Source organism: Zootoca vivipara, chromosome 6 (genome assembly GCF_965207765.1).
Source record: "Zootoca vivipara chromosome 6, rZooViv2.hap1.1, whole genome shotgun sequence".
Classification (NCBI taxonomy): Eukaryota; Metazoa; Chordata; class Lepidosauria; order Squamata; family Lacertidae; genus Zootoca; species Zootoca vivipara.
Genome location: NC_142589.1, coordinates 38,979,843 through 38,998,490, shown reverse-complemented (window position 1 = coordinate 38,998,490; position 18,648 = coordinate 38,979,843). Strand labels below are relative to the sequence as shown.

General features: G+C 50.2%; 2 protein-coding genes across 3 annotated transcripts; one reads left to right on the top strand and one right to left on the bottom strand.

The window, feature by feature from the left end:
- Positions 1-16: 16 nt before the first annotated feature.
- On the top strand, positions 17-1,329 carry CHTF8 (chromosome transmission fidelity factor 8). Of its 2 annotated transcripts, none has more exons than XM_035117835.3 (4): positions 17-58; positions 497-534; positions 637-754; positions 872-1,329. In XM_035117835.3, the coding sequence occupies exons 2-4, from the start codon at positions 512-514 to the stop codon at positions 1,082-1,084; spliced, it is 354 nt and encodes a 117-aa protein (XP_034973726.1). In that variant the 5' UTR covers positions 17-58; positions 497-511; the 3' UTR covers positions 1,085-1,329. The 2 variants fall into 2 exon arrangements, with proteins under 2 accessions (XP_034973726.1, XP_034973725.2); XM_035117834.3 differs by having other exon boundaries at positions 17-373.
- Positions 1,330-6,095: 4,766 nt separating this feature from the next.
- HAS3 (hyaluronan synthase 3) lies at positions 6,096-12,677 on the bottom strand. The gene is made up of 4 exons (XM_035117832.3): positions 12,638-12,677; positions 10,063-10,683; positions 7,360-7,461; positions 6,096-7,019 (listed from the first exon to the last, which is right to left on the bottom strand). Exons 2-4 carry the CDS (start codon positions 10,681-10,683, stop codon positions 6,096-6,098), a joined length of 1,647 nt encoding a protein of 548 aa, XP_034973723.1. The 5' UTR covers positions 12,638-12,677.
- Positions 12,678-18,648: the final 5,971 nt, after the last annotated feature.

Genomic DNA, 18,648 nt, shown 5'->3' with positions numbered 1-18,648 from the left:
GAGGGGCGGGACTTCCGGGGCTTCGGCGAGGCGGGAGGTTCGGGAGATCCTGAGTGAGGTGCGTGGCGGGGCTGTGGGGGAAGAGAGAAAGAGCGCGCTCTTGAGCACGTACAGAGTGCCGCTCCCACAGAGGCGCCGGCGCGCGGAGTTTCCGGATCCCCCGGCGTCCAGGGATGAAAGTGACTCTGAGCGCGTGCAGAGTTCCTGTCATTAGAACAAGCACAGGGAAGCGGCTCGCCCTATTTGCTAGATGCTGCGGCTGCGTCAGTTTGCTCGCCTGAGGCTACCGGACTGGCCACCGCCCTCGGCATCGCAGGGCCAGGAAGAGGGGAGCCCGCAGGGAGTTCCTAGGAAAGGGGGATCTCTGCCCGAGGTTGGCACTGCTGGGGATGGGGGACTGCCCCTTAGCTGCTTCTGGGTCGGGAGTCCCGCTGGGGTGAACGAGGGAGAATCTGGGTCTCACCCCGCCTCCAAACCCCTTTTCTCCTTGTTGCAGAGGAACCGTGGGACGATGGTGCAGCTGGTCGTGTCCCGGTGAGTCTGCACTGGCTTCTAGCGGTGGTGGTTCGGGAATGATCTTTTTGCTACACCTCGTGACCTATAACAGCTCTTCCCTTCCTCGTCTTTTCCTTGCAGGGATGGGGTTGGAGGTCTGGCAGAGTGGGTGCTGATGGAGCTCCAAGGCGAGCTGGAATCGCGATCTGGGGCTGGCCTGGCAGGGAGGCTCCTGGGGGACCTACATTACACTAAAGAGGTGAGGGACTAGCCAGGTGCTTGCGGATGTGGGGGGAGTTCTTGGTTGAGGCTGGCTTCCTTCCATACCACTCTCTCTACAAGGCTTGAGTGCCTCCACTGTCTGATCTCTCTCTAGGGAGTCCCTGTACTCATCGTGGGGCACCACATCCTGTATGGTAAAGTTGTGCGTCTAGAGAAGCCCTTTGCCGTCCTGACCAAGCAAGCCGTGCCTGGGGGCGAGTCGACCTTGGGACCAGGCCACTACTCAGTCACCGCTCTCATAAAGAAGAAGCTGCTCTTCAAAACCCGCCCCAAGCCCATCATCACCAATGTGGCCAAGAAAGCATAAGGATGCTGCAGCCCACCTCCAAGCACACTGGTGCCTCGTTCTCATGGAGGAAGATCTGCCTACTTCCTTGCAGTGTCGGGGCTGTGCTGAAAGGGACAAATCCTGTCCACTTAGCCAGCTTGTTGGAACTCAGTGCTTTTCGTTCCAGTTTATGCAGTCTGTTGTGTGAACCCAGCCCTTGGGAGAAGTGCCTTATCTCAGAGGCCAGTCTTTGTGGGATTAAAGCCAGTGTCTGGGAGAATCCAGCACCCATGTCCAGTGTGTTCAAATAGCCAGTGCTTTCCCCAAGAGCAGCTCAGCTGTGATATTCAACCCGGTGTCTTTGCTAAGGTGCTGAGCCCCTTGCCCCAAAATCCAGAGACGACTGAACAAATAAAAGTTATTGGGGCACCTGAGTAATATTAGCCTGATCTTCATAGCAGGGATGGAGGACTTTGCTCTGGGTTTCAGCTTAGATCCTTTCCCAAGGGCTGGTGACCTCTGCCAACCTGATGTCCTCTGGTCTAACACTCCCACAAGTTCCAGTCAGCACTGATGACTCTCTACAGTTATCTCCTGCAGAAACTCAAGCCTCATTGTGGGCCCTGCTGGTCACTTACCGTAGTTCTTCCTGGGTTCTTGATTCCATTGTGCTTTTTGCCACTTGGTTTTGGCGGCGGCGGGGGGGGGGGACTCAGCTGTTGCTAAAGTGCCTTTTGAGAAATGGGCATCTCTTTTTCAGACACTAGGAGATGATTAGGTTCTGATCTGACTTTATTTTCTGTCTCTAGGACATTTTGGGGGAGGGGGTGACTATGTTGGCAAATAGGAAATCAGAATGGCTGAAAGGGAAATCAGGCTGAAATTTCCTGCAGATTTCAGCTAGCTTAGACCTGGTTCTTTGCCCCTGCCAGTGTCTTCCTCCCCACCACTCAAATTGTGTGCACTTTGGTGAAGGGAGGGGATGCGCAGAAGAAGTCCCAAATATACCCTAGACCATCTAGTTTACAAGCTATTTTTATTGTAACAAATGCATCATAGTAAAAAAAACCCAAACAACCTTTATAAAAAATATGAAAATGCAGGTAAAAAATAAATAAGTTTACAAATAACTTTAAGCAATCAACTAGTGTTTGTTACCAAAGAGTACAAAAATTCTACAAATTTCATTTTAAATAAGAGAAACCCAAACGGAGTAACGTAGAAAAAGGGATGCAGCCCAGAGCAGGGAATGTTTTTTTTGGGGGGGGGGGGACAAAGCCTGGCACCCTACCCACCCATCCCTCCACTCTCATGCCTGGGACCAGCGCAGGCCATAGAGAACAGCACGGGCAGAAAGCAGCATTTCCAGACATTCGCAATTAGGAAGGATGCACAGTTGGAAAGAGGAACCTGAGGAAGCTCTCCATCTTTTGCCACAGTGTTTGATTTGGCAGCTCTTTGCAGGGAGGCATCTGTCTTAGGCAGGTTACAGAGCAAGCTTTTCCACATGGCTCCCCCCAACAGGGCAGCCTTTTAAAAGGCAGGCTCTAGTGTGGGCTGCAAGCTCTCCTAGCCTGCAAAGCAGCCATTCTTTATTGCCAGGGAGTACCATATGCTCCCCCAGCCACCAAAAGAATTGCTTAGAACCATTCCTTTTCAAGCTGGTTGGGGCCCCTGGGAAACAGCTAGGCAATCAGCCCTTAGGGTGTGAGGTTATGCTGAGGGGGCGGGGACCAGCCCTTTCAGGTGGCAGTAGTGGGAGGAGACATCTGTCCAAGATTAGTTTATGCAGTCAGTCCCCAGCATAGAAAAGTTCTTCACTAGTCTGTGCCTAGATAAAGGGAGCTTGCAGCCCAAAAGCCATTATTGCTTTCTTAGATGGCAGTGCAGACTCCATCTGCCTTCCAGAGGTGGCAGGACAGAATTGGCACTGATGCCACTTTAGTCTACCTCCCAGCCACATGGACCCATGGGAGTAGCAACTGCCCTATGTCCACTGCTTCCCTGTCTAATATTAGGGGCTTGTTTTTCTTGTTCTTGTCAATTCGCATGGAGCTACAGGCAGGAGAGGCAGGAATTTCCAGGTACAATCTCAGATTCAGAACCTTTTGTGGGATGGGCAGAAAGAGCGGCAGTGCCCATCTGGAGGGAGAACTTGGAATTGGGCAGTGGAACCTCTAGCAGCAGCAGCAGCAGCAGCAGCAGCAGCAGCAGCAGGACAAAGTCAGACTCAGCTAACTGGCCTGAGGCAGAAAGGAGTAGAGGAAGATGGGCACTGGGAAGGCTCCTGAACAGCACCAAGGCCAAAAGATAGATCAGGTGCCCTCTGTTCCTAGGAGGTGGCATGGTCATAGCACAGAATATTATTTTGGTACAGAAGTCTCTTGTGGAATCCTGAGAAGTTGCTTGGTTTTGTAAAAATAAGGTGTCTAGCCTCATTGTTGATGGGCAAGTTTTGTATTTGGAAAAACAAAAGTCCAATACACTAAAATACTGTGTGTCCACCTCCCTCATACCCCCTAAAAGCATATTTGGAGCAAAAGCATCCAAGTTACTTTTGATCCCAGGGATTATTCAGCTCCCTTACATAGCAAGGAAAACAAAAGTTGTCGGAGCCTATCCAGTGTGTGTATGTGTGGTGCACACACACACATATACACACAACACCCTCCTTAGTTTGGGGGTGAAAGGTAATAATAAATATACATCTGCTCTAATCAGAAAGTTTCTTCACTCTGTTCCTTGTCCACCAATTGGATTCACAGTGCCTGTGAAAACTGGGAAGTTGTGTGGCCAAGGTCAGCCAGTCTCCAGCATACAGGGCCTTCTAGTGCTTCTCTTGAGAAGCAATAAAGAGTCAACTTTGGAGTACTGCTGCTCTAAGCAAATTCAGCAGCAACCTGTCAATTTTTTGCAAGCTAACAAATTTTTGTAAATCAAGGTCCACACAAATATGTCTAAACATAAATGCGCCTGCCTTATTTGGCATCTGTTTTATAACTCTGTTGAATTTAGAACCCCCTTTTTTCAAGAAGCAGAGTGGAGGCCAAAGGAACAATACAAACAAGCTACTAAAGAAGCATTCAAATATTGCTTATACATTTTCAGAACTTTTTGTAAAAATACGAATTTTAGAAACTTGGTTTGTTTTCTTTTAGCCATAAAAAGGAGGGAATCAGAGATTTTTCAGACCTCCACATTCTGCACGAATTGAATTGCAGAAAATCTGTGCCTTTGCCTATGCTGAAAGCATGTAGATGACAGTGGATTTACTACAGCAAGTGCCTAAACACTTTGTTCCCATGCTGACCTACTAGCTTAGGAACAGGCAAGGAACAACTAGTGAGCACTTCCATCTCAGCAATGTGAGTTTGGCATAAAAGCTGCCCAGAGCTTGTTGCCAGCTGAAGCTGGGACCCCCCCCTTCCCTTTCAACACAGGCAGCTTCTTGCCAGAGAGACTGGAAGGAGTTGTAATGGCTGGGCAGAGGTGCAGATTGTGAATCAAGAAATGGCTTTTAGACTGGGTGGCAGTGGCCTCCCAAAAGCAGCACCACTGTCCTCGGTTTCTCCCCCTTCTCTGAGCTGGAAGTGTAACATGGCCATGTTGGCAGAGCACCAGGGGGAGAAGAAGTCTGTAGGAGAAGCACCAGAAAGTTAGGAGGCCCAGGCTAAGCAGAGGCCAAGAGAGAGAGGCTGGTCCAAAGGAAGATCTCCAGACAGGCAGCTCTGTTCACAGCATTAAAGTATTTTAACACCCCCTACCCAAGCATAACAAAATATGGTCTAGAACACTGGTCTTCAACTGGTGGGTCATGGCCCGCTTTAAGTTTAGTTGGGCACTACCACCATACAAATATTGTGGAAGATTAAGCAATAGATCTCTAGATGCATGCTTTGGTTAAATGTGGGTCCTGGGACTGAAAAGGTCCCAAAAAGGTTGAAGATACCTGGTCTACAGCAGCCTTCCCCAAGCAGATGTTATTGGACTCCCAGCTCATACCAGCTCCAGCCAGCAATGTCAGGGATGACAGGAGTTGGAGTTCAATAAGTCAGGGAACTGGGAGTCCCTACAGGATCTGTAGGACCACTTGCATGATCCGTAGTCCTGGACTAAAGAGGGAGGTAGCAATAGGTGGTCCACCCCCCAAAACTCCAGAAGGAGCTGAAGACATTTGACCAATCCAGTTTGCAACCTGTTTTATCGAATTCACAGTAGCTGTGGTTCATGCTGTATTGGGCCAATATGGGAGCTTTCAAGTATCTTGTGTTTGTTTAGAAATGGGCAGCCTAGTCATTTGATGTATTCTTTGGGCAACAGCATGTTCCCGCTATGGCCCAAAGGTGGTTTTTTCTACTGCCAGCCTTTCCTTCTCAGTAAATTTCCCTCCAGTCCTGCAGATGCAGTGATTACAGGCAGAAGGGAGCCTCTCTTGGAAGGAGCACATGTTCTGCCCTGTCACCCCACCTCCTGTGGGGCCTCTGCCTAGAAAGCAACCCCTTGAAGTCAGTGGCTCAAGCCCCACTTGCTTCTCCTATGAACAGAGAATAACCCTTACAAACTCCTTAAAGCTCTTCCTAGGGAAGATCAAAAACCTACTGATGGTCTCTTCGCTGGGCACAGAAGGGCCCCTTCTTTAATAGATCTCCACGAGGAGGTTATTATTGCTCCCTGTAAAAACTGCACCCCCATCAGCTACAATGATTCTTGTACCCTGAACCGGCTACAGAGATCGTCCCTGCCACATTGGTGCTATTCTGGGGAGAGGCAGTGTCATTTGCATAGAACAACAGGGACACCTGGTGGTGGAAACTTTTCCCAGGAGCTGTTGAGCTTTCTGCAGGGGCAGGATCCGTTCTGCGAGGCTCTGGCTTCCATCCCCAGTGATGCACTCCTGAATCTGCCAATTTGCTTCTGGGAGGGACATTTCAAAACTGGATCAGGTCCGGAGCAGGGTGGGGGTCCAGCCCTCCTTAAGCCCTACAACCAAGTGGGAAAACACTGCCAGTCCTTTGCTATTATTGCACTCCCCGCCCCCCCTCCATCCTCATCACACCTCCGCAAACGCCAAGCTGTACTCCTCCTGGGGCTTGCTGCAGCGCCGGGCCACGATTGCCAGGTAAAGGGTGAGCAGTGCCACCCAGTAGCAGGCATAGAGGATGGCTCCCGAGATGAGGAAGACCAGCTCCGTGTCCGTGAAGAGGTCCTGGTGGTAGGCAGTGTAGGCCAGCCCCCCCAGCAGCACTGCCACCCAGACGGAGACCGGGATGAGGCCGATGAAGTTGACCACAATGGTCTTGCGGCCGGAGGTGCCCCAGCCGGACTTGTTGATGGTGGCGATGGCGAACATCTTGGCCGGCAGGAGGCTGGTCATGTATAGCAGGGAGTAGAGGGACATGAAGATCATCTCAACGTTGCCGCGCAGGAAGCAGGCGTAAGTGGCCTTGATGACGCCCACCAGCTGCACCGTCAGAAGGAAGAGGAGGATGTTCCAGATGCGCCCACGGTAGAAGAGCTGGATGACGGTGGCGATGAGGAAGAAGGGGAAGAAGCCCGTCACCACCGACTCGTAGGTCATCCACAGGTGATGCTTGTGGAACCAGAGGGCGTTGTAGAGCCACTCCCGGAAGTAGGACTTGCTCCAGCGCGTCTGCTGGTTGAGCCAGCGGAGGTACCTGGTGGGCGTCTCGGTCAGGCACTTGGAGCGAGCAGTGTACTTAGTCCGGTAGCCCAGGCTCAGGACCCGGTTGGTGAGGTGGCGGTCGTCCCCAAAGCTGCACTTGCTGCCCAGGAATGTCTGGTTGTACCAGTCCTCCAGGAACTGCTGCAGCAGGGCGTTGCGGTACATGCCCAAGGGGCCGCTGATGCACTGGACGCAGCCAAAGTAGGACTGGCAGGCCCGCTCCACATTGAAGGCCATCCAGTAGCGCACGCTGCTCAGGAAGGAGATCCACGAGTCGTACTTGTTCAGGATCTGGGGGGAAGAGGCAACGCTGAGTCATTGGCCCTCCACAACCCTCCCACCGATGGACAGGTTGGCTCCTGTACCAGTTTCCTTTACCACAGATGCACATCAAGCTGACCCGTGGCTGACCCCAATTATTGAGGGACAGAAGGCCTCCTCTTCCAGTTGTTTTGGACTACAACTTCCATGCACCCCATCCAGCAAGCTGTAGGACACTGAGCCTGATGGGAGTTGTAGTTCAAAACAGCTGGAAGAGGACCAACTTTGGGAAGGCTGCCCCAAGGAGCCATCCCTGTGAGCATTATCTGAGCCAGACACTCTGCACAGCCATGTGCTCTCAGGTCCACACCTGGACATCCCCGCCAACTCCACCGACGCGAGGATCCTCCTCCATGATGCGCAGCATCTCCACTGTGCAGGCTGGATCAAGGACAGTGTCAGAGTCACACACCTGCCAGGGAAAGAAAAACACCCTGTCAGGACGCTCTTGTCTGTCCCTTCCCTTAAAGAACTTTTACGCAAATTGTGGCTTCTTTTTGACAAATATTGCACTGTTCGCATGGGGAGAGAAAGCGTACGTATGGACGTTTCTTTCAAGTGGAATGCACACCCCCACCGCCTTCAGAACAATTTTGCATGTTGTCCCTGGGGGACCCTGCTCCACACCTTCCCAGGGAGTTAAGGGCTCTTTTGTACTCTGGCATGCAGGGTGGAGGAGAACTGTAACTTTCCTGAAACTCCAATGAGAGGTGGGCCAGGGGAGGAGAATGAGGAATGGACTTAGATCTCTGTGCCTGTGCATATTGAGTGTGTGTGTGTATACATATTTTTGTGTGTGTGTGTGTGTGTGTGTGTGTGTGTGTGTGTGTGTGTGTGTACATATACACACACTTGTACATACATACACATAGTACATTTGTATAACTGATGCAGTCATTGGAATATTGGTTCTATTATGGTTAATCTCAGAATTTTATGAGAGTTTGCACTTAATGTATATTATCATTAGCCTGCATCACCCTGAGAAGGCAATTAACACGTTTAACTAATGATAATAATAAAGATGTAAGTGTAAGTGAATGATAGAGAAGTGACACAAACTCTCCTGGACACTTCCTCATGTGAACACAGACCGGAAGTGGCGAGGAGGAAGATGTCACACCAGGCACAGACGAGAGGGAGCCGGTCTCCATTGCCAAACAGGCATTGTAAGGTGAAGTGCAGAAGAATCACAGGGCATCTGTACCCAAGAGCATGTATGGTGAGGGGCTTTAGCTTAGTGGCAGAGCACCTGCTTTGCATGCAGAAGGTTCAATCCCCAAGGGCATCTCCTGGTCCCCTACCTGAAACCCTGGACATGTATGATAATAGTGAACTAGATGGATCAGGGATCTTGACTGTATAAGGTAGCATCCTATATTGAGGGGGCAGCTGATATCTGTTCAGCAGCCATGCAGGCCAGAGAAGGGGGATCGAGCCCAGCTGAAGAATCCTGCATTTTTGGAGGACAGGGAAGCAGAACACAGAAGCAAATCCCAAAATGAGAGATACAGTATGGGCATACCCTGCATCTGCCTCCTCTTATTCAAGGAGTCCAGAGCTGGTCTATTCAGACAGCAGAATGAAATGGAAGAATGGACTGCAACACTTTTCACCTCCAGGTCCTGGTTTGAATGCCTCCACAAGTTATAACCCCCTGTAAATGGAAAAGCAGAGCACCTAGCAAAGGGCTGAGGTACCACCTCTCTCCTTTGTCTGCCAGTTTTCTGCTTGCGATGAGGTCCCCCAGAAAGTGCTGAAGGCACATTAGGCCATCACATCGCTGAAGTGATGCAGATCTGGGGCTGATCAGCAATTGAATGAGAGATTGCTTGGGAACCATGCTTGGGTTCCATAATGAAAGAAGGGTGGGGTGTGCATATATGGAATATATCAATATATATCTATCCTCAATTACATTTTACCATCCCCTGCTGCTCAATTACATTCTACCATCCCCTGCTGCTCAGAACTACAGCGCATGAGTGGAAGGGAGCAGAGGAGAAGCCTCTGCGCTTACACATGGGTGAAAGAAGAACTGTTTTCCTACTGTCAGATTGGAGGCTGAGTTGTGATCTCAGGAGAAACATTGGAAGCTGCCTGAATTCATCTAACTCAGCACTGCCTGAACTGATCAGCAGCCGCTTTCCGTGGTTACAGACTGGGGTCTCTCCCAACCCTACCTGGAGATACTGGGGATTGAACCTGGAGATTGAATCCACTGCTTTGCAACTGGATTGTGGCCTTTCCTTAAAAAATAAATCAAGATTCTAGTCCTCAAGATTCTATACAAAGGGCTTAAGGAACTGGGGAAGCTGCCTTATCCTAAATCAGACCATTAGTCCACCCAGCTCAGTATTGTCTGCAAGGGGCTGGTAGTAGATTTCCATCCTTCCCAAGCTGGAAATGTTACTGGGGAGTGAACCCAGGACCTTCAGCATGCAAACAGGTGCTCTACCACTCAGGATCATAGGATCATAGAAAGCTATCTTATACTGAGTCAAACCATTGGTCCATCTTGCTTAGTATTGTCTCTACACTGACTGGCAGTGGCTCTCCAGGATTTCAGGCCGGGGTCTGTCTCCCAGCCCTCCCTGGAGATTCCAGGGATTGAACTTGGAACCTTCTGCATGCAAGGCAGATGCTCTACCACTGAGCTAAGGAGAAGCAACCAGCTGCTCCAAAGAGGGGCTGATTGCATGTTCAAGCCCCAGAGTGTGAAGAAGCAGCTCATTGTAGCCCTACTTCCCTCTTAAGCTCACAGCACCTACTGGTATGTATCAGGGTGTAGGGAGACAGAGAGTTGCCCTTTAGGGCTGTGTTTACTATGGGGGCCAAGGAGCCCAGACCCAAGTCTCTCTCCAAATCATTTTGAATGTAGCTAATACTCCTCCCACCTCCCTTTTTCTGCTTTTTGACAAGGGCCTGGGTTGTAGGATGAGCATGAATGGGAAGATACAGAGAAGGAAGAGCAACAACAGGCAAGGAGCAGGGCTCCGCCCCCGACACCCACCTGCACGAAGTCGACAGAGTCTCCAAGGGCACAGAAGGCTGTGTACATCACCTCGCGCTTTCCGCCCCACTTCTGCATGATGCAGGTATAGGTATTGTGCCGGACAAGGCTCTGGATGTGGCGCATGGCCCTGCGGCGGCCAGCCTCCGACTCGCCCTTCCCCCGGGCATGGAAGTTGCTCTTCCACACATAGCAACCTGTCCGGTCAGAGCCCATCACCTCGTTGAAGATGTCCATCATGTAAACGTCGTCCTCCCCATTGCCATCCACCACCATGACAACCTTGAGGTCGGGGAAGGAGATGCGCTGGATGGAGCGCAGGCATTTGCGCAGGTAGTCGGGGTCCTCCTGGTAGGCAGCGATGCAGAGGGCCACCGAGGAGCGCAGCTTCAGGGGCCGGCCCTCCAGGCGCATCTGCCGGTGCTCCAGGAAGGCAAAGAGGCTCTGGATGAAGAGGTGGAGGGCCAGGATGGCACCATAGAGCCCAAAGGAGAGGTAGTGCCTCTCAGTGTGGATGAACTGGTAGCCCGTGACGTAGGCAGCAAGGATGCCTCCCAGCACCACCACGGCAAAGAGGCTGGTCCCAAAAACACGCAGGGCTGTGGAGAGCCTCACTGGCATCTGGAGAGGAGGCAGAGAGGCCTGGTTAGACTGTGGTCACGGTAACAGACGCAAGAAACCTCCCTGATTCCTTGGCGGCAGCAGCAACGGTGTCCCTTCAGAGGGTGTTGGACTCCAAATCCCATCAGCCCCAGCCAGCATGAGCAGTGGTGACAAGAGTTGAAGCCTAACAACCTCTGGAGGGATGACCCTGCTTTTCAGATCTTACAACTCTTATTGCATTAAAACTCAGAGGAAGAACAGAGAAAGGCAAGGTGTCCTGTACAGAGCAGTGGCTCTCCAGGGTTTCAGGCTAGGGGCACTCCCAGGTCCACATGGAGATGCTGCCAGGAGGTGAACCAGGGACCTTCTGCATGCAAAGCAGATGCTCTACCACAGAGCTGCAGCATTTCTGCATTAGTACTATGGCCAACAGTCAGAGATCACCTGACGGGTTGTTTTTTTACCCAGCCTTTAACCTGGCAGGATCCCAGGGCGGTTTACAATTAGAATAATAGAATCATAGAGTTGGAAGAGACCACAAGGGCCATCCAGTCCAACCCCCTGCCAAGCAGGAAACACCATCAAAGCATTCTTGACAAATGCCTGTCAAGCCTCTGCTTAAAGACCTCCAAAGAAGGAGACTCCACCACACTCCACACTCCTTGGTAGCAAATTCCACTGCCGAACAGCTCTTAGTGCACTAAAAACAGCAATAAAAATAACCGTGGAACAATAACAATACTTCAAACAAAGGATGCAAATAGGCAATCAAACAAAAACTATAGTACTGTACTGTAGGAAACAGACAGTTCTGCTTTCAGCTGCTGTGGCTCAGGCATTTTCAGTTGCCCCCACCCCAGGACTGGATGAAAAGTTGTTGCCGTTGATGGCAGTGGCAGGAGAGCCACATGTTAATACATCTGCCTGATGCAGCAGGGAGCCTAGGAAGTCTGTGGCCAGCTAGGTCTTCTTTGACTCCAACTCTCATCATCCCTAAGGCCGGGCCACGCTGGGTCCGCGGGCTGTTGGGAGTTGTAGTCCATCAACATTTGGCGGGCGCCAGGAGCGCGGAAGAGGGTGCAGGAGAGCGCCGCTGAGCCAGGCTGTCGCTGCGCCTTCTTGCCACGGAACCTCGCCAGGGGTCTCCCAATTGGAGAATTCCAGGGATCGACTCCGAGAACCTCGTGTCCTCAACTGCAAAGCGCGCCTAATCCTGCCCGGCTAGGCAGAGGCCCTGCACTTCCACAGCCTGACCTACTGTGTGCGCATGAGAGCAAGGAGGGCAAATGCACCCGGTGTCCCAGTGGTCGCAGCCCCATAAGTTTGGGGTGGGGCGTACAGGGCGCAACCCCATAGCACCCTCTTTCCCCCATGCCGCCAAGCCTGGACTTCGCGGAAGCCCCCTCATTCTTCCTCACCATGCCCGGTCTTGGGGGGGAAAGAGAGAAACGGTTCATTTGCATCGCCCAGTCTCCGTAGGAGCGGAACCTAGGCTGGCGGGAGCGGGCAGACCCGGCAGAGAGATGGGCTCTTCGCAACGGGCGGGCGGGATTTTGGGATGCGCCTCTACGGACAAAGGCAGAGAGGGCGGTGATGGTGGCCCCGAACCGAGCCTCGCAGGAGGCAAGCCGGACGGGGCGGCGGAAAGCCCTGTAGGAGAGGCTGAGGCTCCCCGGAGCCCAGCTCAGCCCGAAGCGGGAAAGCAGATGAGAAAGCCTTGTCCCTGTCCAGGGCCAGGCTGAAAGGCTGAGACCTTGGTCCAAAGAACGGTGTCCTCCTCCCCTCTCCAGGTTTGGCTTTGGAGCGAAGGCGAGCCCACTGCGGAGCATGTGCAGAGCGCTTTCCCCCTCCCACCAGCCCGAACCAGCACATGCGGCTCCTGCGCCCCGGGGAATCGGGTGTGGCACGTGTCTTTGCCAAGGGCTGGACGGCCATCGCCCTCCCGCACCCCGGCCAGGGACCTGAGACTCACCGTGCCGCGGCTTCCCCCCGGCCGCTCCCGCCTGCTCAGCTTGGCGCGGCGCTTTTGAGGAGGGAGACGCCGAGCCCAACCTCAGCCTCGACGGGGCGGGGAAGGAGCGCGCAAGGGGCAGAACTAGCCCCCTCCCTCCCGAGGTGCCACCCACGCGCCGCCGCCCCGCTCGAGCCCCGACGGAGCCCACGCCTGCCCTACTCAGAGGCTGCACAAGCGAAGTTAGGTCGGGACTGAAAGAAAGTTCACAAAAGAAAAGGCAGGGGCTGGGGCTGGGTAGCCTTCCATGCGAAGCCCCCAACTCTGGTCATGTCACGTCCAATGCCAAGGGTCGGTTGGGAGCCGGCTGGGGGAAAGGGGGAGGTACCGGCTCAAGACGGGGTGCGCGAATGTGAGTGAGTGAATTGAAACATTCCTGAATACATCCCCAAAAAGTCACACCCGCGCAGGCTGGAAGTTGGTATTGCCCTTGCTAGCCATACACCTGGAGAGATACCTCCTTGAAGGGCACACTAAAGCAGAAGTTACTCTCCACCCCTAGCTCGCATGGTGCTTGTGGAGTGTGGAGGTTCACTGCAGCCTAAAAGACCAAAGCGGGATGGGAACCTGCCCCTTTCCTCATAGGACACTGCCAAACCACCCTCTTTCTCAGCCTTCAACAACCCTGCCCCCTCCAGGAGCTTTGAACTACAACTGCCATCAGTCCCAGACAGTAGTTCTTCTCTCCATAAACACGATTTTAACAATGGGTCCGTAAGTGACTGTGGAGGCCAATTCTGGATCCACACGTCCTTTCACAGTGGGGACATTGATTTCCAGGCAGGAGTTGATCACAGTCTGGATTTGCCAGTACCTGGCTGAGTCTGATGGGAGTTACAGTAAAGACATATTGCGGGCAGCAGCCTGGCAAAGGCAACAGTGAGGAGGATTGAAAGGTTCCTCCACATGCAGACTGACGGAGGCTCAAGTTCTTACACACACACTTATTTTCCATGCAGGGACCTGAATAAAAGATGAGATTTCCACTGAGGCATCTCAGCTGCCCTTGCTGGTGGCCCCTGGCATCAGAGAAGCAGCACAGCAAGTCTGAGGATCAGGGGAGGGGGGAGCCTCAAAACCAGGATTGTGAGGTAGCCTAAAGATTTATTCTGGCAATAGCCTTCCTGGCCTGGAAGTCACTGCATCGGATTAGGTCCAAATCATTAGGAGCATCCTTTGTACATTGGATGAAACAGTCCACAAGAGCTCCTGCCATCCTAAACCCGTTAGCCTTTAAGGTACCATAAAAGTCTCTTGTCAGTTTTGCTGCTAAAGACTTTTGCTGCTAAAGACTGATGGGAGTTGTAGTTCAAAGCTCCTGGAGGGCACAGGGTTTTTGAAGGCTGAGAAAGAGAGTGGCTTGGTGGTGCCCTCTCCAGAAGGAGCTGCAACAAACAACTCCCATTGCAGCGTACCCAGTCTTGTTTCTGCCAGTCAGTATTGGGGCTGCAACGTTTCATTGATTAATCAATTAAAAAAGCTTTTAATTCACTATGAAGCTGCCCTCAATAAATCAGGAAGCAGATTTATTTCAATATATATCATTTCCAATGCAAAGATTTGTAAGAAGTGTAAGTGGCTAAGCACAATATTAGAAGGTACATTCTCCCTTCTTCCTAACAGAGGAAATGCCTTTTCCTAGAGAAGATCTGCTGTGAAACATTGTCTAAAAACAAAGTAAGCCATTTGCTTCAAAATTTCTGTTTTTACTTACGCAAATTTAGCCAACTAAATCCAAACAAGAAATCAACAAACAGTCCTACTCATTATACAAATGAGAATCACCTTTTTATTTGCTCTTTTTTCAGTGTCTCTGGCTGAGCAGTCAGAACATCTAAAAAATAAGAAGACTTAAGAACTCCCCCACCTTTATCACAAATATATTTTTCTACAGCCTTTTGACAAAGGATAGAGTTAGCAAAGATGTCATGAAAAACACCAACTCCGCTTATGCTGTGTACACACTTCCATTTACTGTGCATCCAATGCACTCCCACCCTGCTGATGTGGGAAGCGGTATACTGTATAGGCTACACCAAGTTAGCCACAATCCATATCTATCCTGTTGTTTCTTAGGAAATACTGCATTCTGATGCATTTCCTCCCAAACCACCTTCGATCCACACTGAGAAAAATAACGGCCTGGCTGCATTTCAAGTTGGTAATGTATACACAGCCTTAGATGGCTTTAAAAGTGGGGAGATTAAGGGTACTGGGAGTCGCTAAAGGGAAGGATAAAGAGGGTGATGCTGTCAGTGGCTGCTAGCCAGGATGCCGGTATGCTACCTGCAGTATCAGAGGCAGTAGTTGAGGCACATGTGCTAAGAGGTCCCCATATCCTACTTGTGAGCTTCCCATTGAAGCATCTGGTTGGCCACTGTGGAAAATGAGATGCTCAGATAGATGGGTGTTCTTAAGCATTTTTAGTTTTGGGTGATACCTATGATCATTTTGTTCTTGTGTGAGAGAGTTGCAGTGAAGCCAGTGTGTGTGTGTGTGTGTGTGTGTGTGTGTGTGTGTGTGCTGGGTTTCGCCTGCCAAACTTGATTGTGTGCACAATCCTGAATGGGGATAATAACTTTATCAAGTGCTCACACACAAGTCTGTTTCTTAAGAGAATCTTGTCGTCACTTGCCTGTCACCTCAATACACATACACACACAGAGAGAGAGACGAATCTCACACCTCCTTGCTTTCAGATGCATGTGAAATATAATACCCTTCTTTTTTTGTTAAGTTAAACTTAGCAAAAAGGGTTGGGTGTTTGCAGAGATTTCCAAGGAAATTCAGTAACTAGAACATCAGTAACACCACAGTGGAAGGATTTTGTAGAAAAGAGAATTCCAAAATCCAATCAAGCAATGAAGTCCTTTATTAGAATTTTGGATTTTTTTCTAATGGCAAATAACCCTTTTACCCCAGGAAAGCCTAATCTGTTCTCCCGCTCCCAATATTGTTAGATTCCAATTCCAAACAGCCACAGAAAACATGGCTAATAATCAGGGATGATGGGCATCTAGTAACATCTGGAAGTCACAGGTTAGCCACTTTGCCTCGTTTAGCTGCTGCATTAACTAATGCAGAATGGACTCCCCAAGGTGTGTCCAAGTTAAAGAGTTGGCTTAAGTGCACCCTTCATTAGCAATACTGTTGAGTAATCTTATAATCTTGTTCCCCTTGAGTTATTGTTCATGATACCCAAACATTCACTTCATAGCCAATTGTTACTGTTCAGATCATTCCTCTGCTGCTGATTTTTGCAACTTAATTTAGGCTTGTAAACAGCCACTATGCTGGCCACTGGTGGCAAGTGAATTACCTCCAGGCAATGAATCTTTTGCAAACTGGATTTTATCTCCCTCTTTCAGGTCAGGCTATCACATGTATGTTTGGGAAGTTGATCTACTGAACATACTTATGGACTAGCACAGCCTTTGCTAGCCTGGAGTCCTTCTGATGCTTTGAACTACAACTTCCCATTGGCCTCAGCCAGCACACCTGAATGATGCTGAGGTTGATGGGAGTTGTAGTCCAAAACATATAAAGGGCTCAGGTTGGCACGGGCTGCTTTAACAGATAATGTAAGTGAAATGAGCATAGCTGTCAAGTTTTCCCTTTTCTCGCGAGGAAGCCTATTCAGCATAAGGGAATTCCCCTTAAAAAAAGGGAGAACTTGACAGCTATGGAAAGGAGTACAACTGGCTATAAAATCACCTGCATTTAGAAACTGATTGGCAACTGTGGTAGACAGTGGAGGTAAAATAATCAGGTCTGCATCATGGGATCCAACCCACCTCAGGTGGATGCAGTGCTCAAATTAGAGGAGGTCTGTAGTGGGCATATGACTCCCTTACCTACCTTGAGTGATGTCTCACCCAGCTACTCTCTTTAGAAGGCTCTTCAGGGAGGCAAGGGCGCAGGGAAGATTTGGTGAAAATTATGGGGAAGCAGGAGAGTGAGATTATGGATTTCATTCAGCTCTCCTCTCATCTTTCCCCAAATAACTGAAACACTGTGTGGGCAGCATTCACTTTGATCCCTGACAGGTACACCTGAGTCCTGCATCCATTGTTTTCTGACAACAAACAAAAAGGTTTATTTGGGTCCTGAACTGAAGAGGGAAGGAAAGTCATAGTGATGCACTATTTTGCCAGGGCCTCTTCAAAAACATGTAAAACCTGAGAGAGATGAAAGTGTGTGTGTTTGTTCCTAGAAGAAATTTCCCCAGAGAATTCTGTAGTCAGCAAATGACCGGTGGCCCAGGTACGTTTGCGATTTCCTTGAACTCAAAAATCCAGTTGTCAAGATAAACTGGCATGTAAGACTTTAGGACAGAGCTTTTCATGTTGTTCACTTTTTAGACATGCTTTATTTCGTGACACAGTAATTCACTTTTACTAGCAAACTGGAGGTTAAATTAACCCCTTTCCCAGCCCCAGGAGGAGCACGCAGAGTGTTTGCACGACACACCTACACACTGCAGCTGACACACTAACATGTTGCAACACACAGTTTGGAAAGCTCTGCTTTAGGATTTCTTCATATACTATACTGCAAGCCTATCAATTGCAGAACTTAAGAGTTGACCTGCCTGCTTAGTACCCTCACGGCTTCCCTGCACACACATACGCATGCCAGAGATTAGCTCAACATTAATGACACTGTTTTTCTTACCAAAACTACTGTAAAACAACTAACAAGCTTTACTTGGTGTATATTCAAGGAACTACCATGACTTATGAGTCCATTAATCCCTTCCTAAAATCATGGAGCTGGAAAAATAACAAAAGACCACCTAACTGCATCGGATAAACCCCCTCCATTCATATTCATATTCACATATATGCACACACTGCAGAATCTGGACTCTGCAACTCTGATCACTAGAGGGACATACACAAGGCAGGGAGATGCTGCCAAATTCCAGGTGGCTCAAATCAAGGCCCACACTTCATGGGAAAGTACAGACCTGATCCCCCACTTCCAAAGTTACTAGGCAACCTGAGCTTGGGATCACAGGTTCCTAGCCCTGAATACGGAGATCCCTGAAGCCATAGGCAAGAGCAAAATCCTACCCATCATGTCGTAAAAAAGTCACTTCTCCACACCACCCAACATGCTGTGCCTGCCTTGACTGCCCCTAATGCTTCAGAAAGGTGGGTCTATAAGGGGGCCTCTGAATCTTACACAAGGGAAAAGATTCCACCACAACCATCCCCAGTTCACTTGTTCAATCTATGATAGGCCCAACTGAAACATCAGAACAGAAAATTTAGGATATCTTGAGCAATTTTCTCCACCACTGCTTTGACCTCAGTCTGGCTTTTGGTGCCTCAACAGGCCCAGGAAGGTTTTTCAGCTCTGGTGGTTTATGGTCTCCTAACCCCTTCCTAAAATCACCTTCCTCCCTCCTCCCCCCAAGTCCAGGCACACACACAAAAAAGGAAATAAAATAGGTTTTAAAAACTCACAGCTAGGAAATGGCTGGCCTGGCTTCTAAAGCTCTTGGTGCAAAATGCCAGAGAGGTGGAGGCTCCCTGGTCTGGTCCTGCCCCAGAAAGCCCGTTTCTGGGAGGAGAACGTGAGGCAAGGGGTGGGCACTGCCAGGGGCTGAGGAACATCAGATGGGAGGGGGCAAACTGCAGGGATTTCAGGAGAGAGGCCAGAGTTGAGCCTTGCCTTGCTCTCAGCTATCTCTTTAGACCCCACAGCTGTGCCCACAAGCAAAAGCAAACACAGGGTAAGTCCCATGACTTTCCCCCAAAGAATCCTGGGAGTGATTTTTAAGTTTTGCAAGGGTGCTTCTCAAGAGGTCTCCAAATCTCTTTGCAGCACAAAACCCTCTTGGACCTTCAGCTTCCTTGGGCGAGGCTGGTTGGAAAGGTAGGCCTATCCTTCATTTCCTTTCCCTTGCCAAGCCTCCCAAGCCTCCCTTTCAATACCTTCCACCATCCAAAGCAAGTGGTTTTTAA

Excerpts from the sequence above, each read along its gene's own strand:
- HAS3 (XM_035117832.3), bottom strand. The coding sequence starts at position 10,683 with ATGCCAGTGAGGCTCTCCACAGCCCTGCGTGTTTTTGGGACCAGCCTC. Across the intron at positions 7,462-10,062 it reads ACTCTGTCGACTTCGTGCAG|GTGTGTGACTCTGACACTGT; the intron begins GTGGGTGTCGGG and ends TTTCCCTGGCAG. Across the intron at positions 7,020-7,359 it reads GAGTTGGCGGGGATGTCCAG|ATCCTGAACAAGTACGACTC; the intron begins GTGTGGACCTGA and ends TCTTCCCCCCAG.
- CHTF8 (XM_035117834.3), top strand. The coding sequence starts at position 251 with ATGCTGCGGCTGCGTCAGTTTGCTCGCCTGAGGCTACCGGACTGGCCA. Across the intron at positions 374-496 it reads AAGGGGGATCTCTGCCCGAG|AGGAACCGTGGGACGATGGT; the intron begins GTTGGCACTGCT and ends TCCTTGTTGCAG. Across the intron at positions 535-636 it reads GTGCAGCTGGTCGTGTCCCG|GGATGGGGTTGGAGGTCTGG; the intron begins GTGAGTCTGCAC and ends TTTTCCTTGCAG.